At 45.8% G+C, this 6,143-nt stretch overlaps 1 protein-coding gene across 1 annotated transcript; it reads left to right on the top strand.

Annotated features, from left to right (window-relative positions):
* Window positions 1–679: 679 nt before the first annotated feature.
* Window positions 680–2,339, top strand: LOC132387760 (gastrula zinc finger protein XlCGF26.1-like; the record flags this gene model as incomplete). The annotated part of the gene is made up of 1 exon (XM_059960121.1): window positions 680–2,339. A coding segment is annotated over one exon (1,473 nt), but the record flags the coding sequence as incomplete, so codon positions are not given.
* Window positions 2,340–6,143: the final 3,804 nt, after the last annotated feature.

Raw genomic sequence — 6,143 nt, 5'->3', positions numbered from 1 at the left:
TTGTTACTGTGGGGCCAGGCACCCATGCAGCTCAGCAGGAACAGGGAGAGAGTCTAACTCCACCAAGGTACAAATTGGAGATGACAGAAATGCCCCATTCTTATAGAAACAGGAAGAGCATCAAAGAATTGATGGTCATTCCAGATACAAGCACTCTGCCCAGTCAGGAGATGATTTCTCTGTCCAACTTGGGTAGAACCTCACTGTAACAGTGTGATACCAGGTGAAACCTTGGTAACTCAAGTAATCTCATCTGAAATGTTGTCCTACACCCATTGATGGATTTTGTAAATCTTTTTACAGGTTAAAAACAAGAAGGAATTTGTCTCCAGGAAGTTCAAACACGGCACACCAGTTTTGTTGTCTCTGTCTAGATATTTAAGGAGCAAGGGATTCAATCGACCATCCTTCCTGCACAACTGTGGGGAGGGATTTATTCGGTCATTTGACCAACTGGCAACCCGTCATTTTACACAGGAGAAAGGCTGTTCACCCGTTCAGACAGTGGGAATGGATTCAGTCGGTTATCACAATTGAAGGTACATCAGTAAGTTCACACTGGGCAAGGCCATTCACCTGTTCTGTGTGTGAGAAGGCGTTCAGTCAGTCATCCCACCTGTGGACACACTAGTCAGTTCACACTGGGCAGAGGCTGGTCATCTGCTGAATATCTGGGAAAGGATTCACTCAGTCATCTGACCTAATGGCACACCAGCGTGTTCACATTGGGGAGAAGCCATTCACCTGCGCAGAATGTGGGAAGGGATTCACTAAGTCATCCACCTTACTGGTACATCAGCGAGTTCACACTGGGGAGAAGCCGTTCACCTGCTCAGTCTGTGGGAAGGGATTCACTCAGTCAACCCACTTACAGAGACACCAGCGAGTTCACACTGGGGAGAAGCCGTTTACCTGCTCAGAATGTGGGAAAAGATTCACTGATTCATCTGCCCTACAGAAGCATCAGCGATTTCACACTGGGGAGAAACCGTTCACCTGCTCAGCATGTGGGAAGAGATTCACTGATTCATCCACCCTACGGAAGCATCAGCGAGTTCACACTGGGGAGAAGCCGTTTACCTGCTCAGAATGTGGGAAGAGATTCACTCAGTTATTCAATCTACAGAGACATCATCGAGTTCACACTGGGGAGAAGCCTTTCACATGCTCAGTCTGTGGGAAGAGATTCACTGATCTATCCACCCTACTGAGGCATCAGCGAGTTCACACTGGAGAGAGGCCGTTCACCTGCTCAGAGTGTGGGAAGGGATTCACTCGGTCATCCCACCTACTGGCACACCAGCAAGTTCACATTGGGGAGAAGCCATTCACCTGCTCAGTCTGTGGGAAGGGATTCACTCAGTCATCCAACCTACAGAGTCACCAGCGAGTTCACACTGGGGAGAAGCCGTTCGCCTGCTCAGTCTGTGGGAAGGGATTCACTCAGTCATCCAATCTACAGAGACATCATCGAGTTCATACTGGGGAGAAGCCGTTCATCTGCACAGTCTGTGGGAAGCGATTCACTGATCCATCCACCCTACTGAGTCATCAGCGAGTTCACACTGGGGAGAAGCCGTTCATCTGCTCAGAATGTGGGAAGAGATTCACTGATTCATCCACCCTACGGAATCATCAGCGAGTTCACACTGGGGAGAAGCCGTACACCTGCTCAGTCTGTGGGAAGGGATTCACTCAGTCATCCCACCTACAGAGACACCAGCGAGTTCACACTGGGGAGAAGCCGTTCACCTGCTCAGAATGTGGGAAGAGACTCACTGATTCATCCGCCCTACTTTGTCATCAGCGAGTTCACACTGGGGAGAAGCCGTTCACCTGCTCAGAATGTGGGAAGAGATTCACTGATTCATCCACCCTACGGAAGCATCAGCGAGTTCACACTGGGGAGAAGCCATTTAACTGTTCAGAATGTGGGAAGAGATTCACTCAGTTATCCAATCTACAGAGACATCATCGAGTTCACACTGGGGAGAAGCCGTTCACGTGCTCAGTCTGTGGGAAGAGATTCACTGATCTCTCCACCCTACTGAGTTATCAGCGAGTTCACACTGGAGAGAGGCCATTCACCTGCTCAGAGTGTGGGAAGGGATTCACTCAGTCATCCCAACTACTGGAACACGTCAATTCATAGCGGGGAGTGGCCGTTGTTATGAATCCCTAGGTTTCGTTTGCTGTGGACTGTCATTTTAAGAGAGAGAAATTAAGAAGGAGTATCAGTTTGACTTGCAGCTTGTTTACATCGGTCGCAGCTTGTTTAGTTTTAACCGAGGACACAGACACTCAGAGTCAGACGGAGACGGATGAAAAATGAAAGGATTGAAACCAGGAAAATAGTGGCCAAAGGTCACTGTTTAGAACATTCCTATGCCCACAAGGGTGGGTTAATTATCCATTCACCGTACATCGAATGTGTGGTTGTCACCTCATTTAACCCATAGGAGTGGATCTGATTTGGGATATCCTGTTTAGACCACTTATGTGTTAACCCTTGCCTGTGTGTGATGTGATCATTCATTTGAAGATGATACCCCTCATGACAAGTCACATTCGGTGATAATTCGTATGTAGATTTGTAAAGATGATGGATAAAATCTACAGCAACTGTTCTCTCATTTTAACACTGTGGAACCTGCAGAACAGACAGACAGACAGACGTACTTTATTGATCCTGAGGAAAATTGAGTTTCGTTACAGCCGCACCATCCAAGATAGTGTAGAAATATAGCAATATGAAACCATCAATAATTAAATAATAATAAGTTAATCTTTGCAAGTGGAAATAAGTCCAGGACCAGCCTATTGGCTCAGGGTGTCTGACACTCCGAGGGAAGATTTGAAAAGTTTGATGGCCACAGGCAGGAATGCCTTCCTGTGATGCTCAGTGTTACATCTCGGTGGAATGAGTCTCTGGCTGAATGTACTCCTGTGCCTAACCAGTACTTTATGGAGCGGATGGGAGTCATTGTCTAAGATGGCATGCAACTTGGACAGCATCCTCTTTTCAGACACCACCGTCAGAGAGTCCAGTTCAACCCCCACAACGTCACTGTCCTTACGAATGAGTTTGTTGATTCTGTTGGTGTCTGCTACCCTCAACCTTCTTTCCCAGCACACAACAGCAAACATGATAGCACTGGTCACCACAGCCTCGTACAACATCCTCACCATCGTCCGGCAGATGTCAAAGGACCTCAGTCTCCTCAGGAAATAGATATGGCTCTGACCCTTCTTGTTAACAGCCTGAGTGTTCTTTGAGCAGTCCAGTTTATTGTCAATTCGTATCCGCAGATATTTTTAATCCTCCACCATGTCCACACTGATGCCTTGGATGGAAACAGGGGTCACCGGTGCCTTAGCCCTCCTCAGGTCCACCACCAGCTCCTTAGTCTTTTTCACATTAAGCTGCAGATGATTCTGCTTGTACCATCTGACAAAGATTTCCACCATAGCTCTGCACGCAGCCTCATCTCCCTTGCTGTTCGACATAACTGCCTTCTCTTGACATTTACCCTGAATTACAAATATCTCTCCCATCACCTATTTTGTGGATAAACTGAACTTTCATACTTTACAATCTGAAGACTCCAAGCCTTGTTTCCCCTGAGCTCAATAGTTTGGGAGTTAAATTTACACACATATATACACATAACACTGTTAATTTTCGTTTAACTTGCTTAAGTTACTATATTATAAGTGGATACTAATAAGCATTGTGGTTTTCACATCAAAAACAGACTCCAGTAGTAGTCTGTTGCTGCTGGTTCGTTTCTGAAGCGTTACGGTTCGTCTGCATCTGGGGTATGATCAAATTTGAGGATTGATTAATTATCAATTTCATTGGGGAAAACTTTTGATTTATTTCTGTTTGGGAAATTTGCAGCAATGGATGTTGATCGATGTCAGGAAGCGCCAACCTCTGAGGCATTAGAGGACGCCAGAAGGGTTGAGTTGTTGAGTATTGCTGAAAGGTTAAAACTTGTTAAGGTGAAATTGACAATGAGGAGGGCACAGATGCAGAGGGTGATAGCTGAACATTATATATCTGAGGGTGTGTTTAAAGTGGAGGAGTTGGAGGTGTTTCCTGAAAGTGAACCTCGTGAGCCTGAGCTCCAGTAGAAGTTAGAAAAATTAAAGATGGAGGCTGCGGAAAGGCAGAGGCAGTTTGAGGCTAGAGAGGCAGAAAAACAGACAGAAAATTGTCTCATAAAGTGTGATAAAGGGAAAGGCTTAGCATGCCTATACTGCTTTGCCAGTTGATGAACCAGCTGATTTTTTATACTGCACCAATCATCGCCACTGGGCTATAAACGTGCAGGAGCAGTGTGTGGTTCAGTGCTTTGCTCAAGGACACACACACTGCCTCGGCTGAGGCTCGAAAACATGACCTTCAGATCACTAGTTCAACACCCTAACCAGCTGGCCACGCACCACACATTATGACCTAGTGAAGCAGCCTGTGCTCAAAGCTTATGAGTTGGTCCCAGAAGCATAAAGGCAAAAGTTTAGAAATTTGAAGAAACCTGTGAACCAGACATATATGGAATTTGCTTATGAGTAATTTGTGTGTATTGCCCGCTGGTGCACATATAAAAATGTAAATGATGATTTTAACAGCTTGAACGAGTTGGTTTTAACTGAAGAATTCAATAAGTGTGTCCCTGATGACATAAAGACGTATTTAGATGGAAATGATGCTGCCACTATGCAGGATTAGCAGATCAGTTTGCTTCAACTCATAAGGTTATGGTTACCCTGAATAAGAGTTTCGAAAAAAGTAGCAGGGATGACCAGGGTAAACCAGAAATTAATGCTGGGATTTGTCACAGTTGTCAAGTTTTGGCTAAACCTCATCAGGTCACCCCAGTGGCCCCACTGTGGTCTATACCTGCATTCTGTGAACCCTTTTCTAAAGTTATAGAGAATTATGTTGGCCCATTGCCAAAGACTAAAGCTGGCCATCAGTATCTGCTATTATGTGTACTGCGTCCAGATTCCCAGAGACAATACCGCTCAGAAATATTAAAGATAAAACTGTGTCGAAGGCTCTTACTGAGTTTTTTTTACTTTATTTGATTTGCCTCAAGAAATCCAGTCTGATCAAGGAAGTAATTTTACAACTGGGTTATTCCAGCAGGTAGTTTATGAACTGGGAGCAAAACAAATTACATCGTCTACATACCATCCGGAATCACAAGGGGCTTTAGAAAGATTTCACTCTACCCACAAAACAATGATTAAGACATACTGTGTTGAAAATGGAAACGACTAGGTAGGAAAACTAAAATTCAAACAACAACACAAACAAAATGCTGGTGGAACACAGCAGGCCAGGCAGCATCTATAGGGAGAAGCGCTGTCGACGTTTCGGGCCGAGACCCTTCGTCAGGACTAACCGAAAGGTATGATAGTAAGAGATTTGAAAGTAGTGGGGGGAGGGGGAAATGCGAAATGATAGGAGAAGACCGGAGGTGGTGGGATGAAGCTAAGAGCAGGAAAGGTGATTGGCGAAAGGGATACAGAGCTGGAGAAGGGAAAGGATATTCGGACGGGAGGCCTCGGGAGAAAGAGGGGGGGGGGTTGTTAGATGGAGAACCGGCAAACAATTAAATATGTCAGGCATGAGGTAAGAAGGGGAGGAGGCGTATTAACGGAAGTTCGACATTTTAATTACACGTTCCATTCCCATTCTGATATGTCTATCCATGGCTTCCTCTATTGTCAAAATGAATCCAAACTGAGGTTGGAGGAAAAACAACTTACATAGCGGCTGGGTAGCCTCCAACCTGATGGCATGAACCTTGACTTCTCTAACTTCCGTTAATGCCTCTCCTCCCCTTCTTACCCCATCCCTGACATATTTAGTTGCTTGCCTGTTCTCCATCTCCCTCTGGTGATCCCCCCCCCCCCCCTTCCTTTCTTCCCGAGGCCTCCCGTTCCGTGATCCTTTCCCTTCTCCAGCTCTGTATCACTTTCGCCAATCACCTTTCCAGCTCTTAGCTTCATCCCACCCCCTCCGGTCTTCTCGTATCATTTCGCATTTCCCCCTCCCCCCACTACTTTCAAATCTCTTTCTATCTTTCCTTTCGGTTAGTCCTAACGAAGAGTCTTGGCCCGAAACGTCG

The sequence above is a fragment of the Hypanus sabinus genome, unplaced genomic scaffold (genome assembly GCF_030144855.1).
Source record: "Hypanus sabinus isolate sHypSab1 unplaced genomic scaffold, sHypSab1.hap1 scaffold_219, whole genome shotgun sequence".
In the NCBI taxonomy this organism is placed as follows: domain Eukaryota; kingdom Metazoa; phylum Chordata; class Chondrichthyes; order Myliobatiformes; family Dasyatidae; genus Hypanus; species Hypanus sabinus.
The sequence above is the reverse complement of the archived record's forward strand: the minus strand, read 5'-3'. Positions and strand labels throughout refer to the sequence as shown.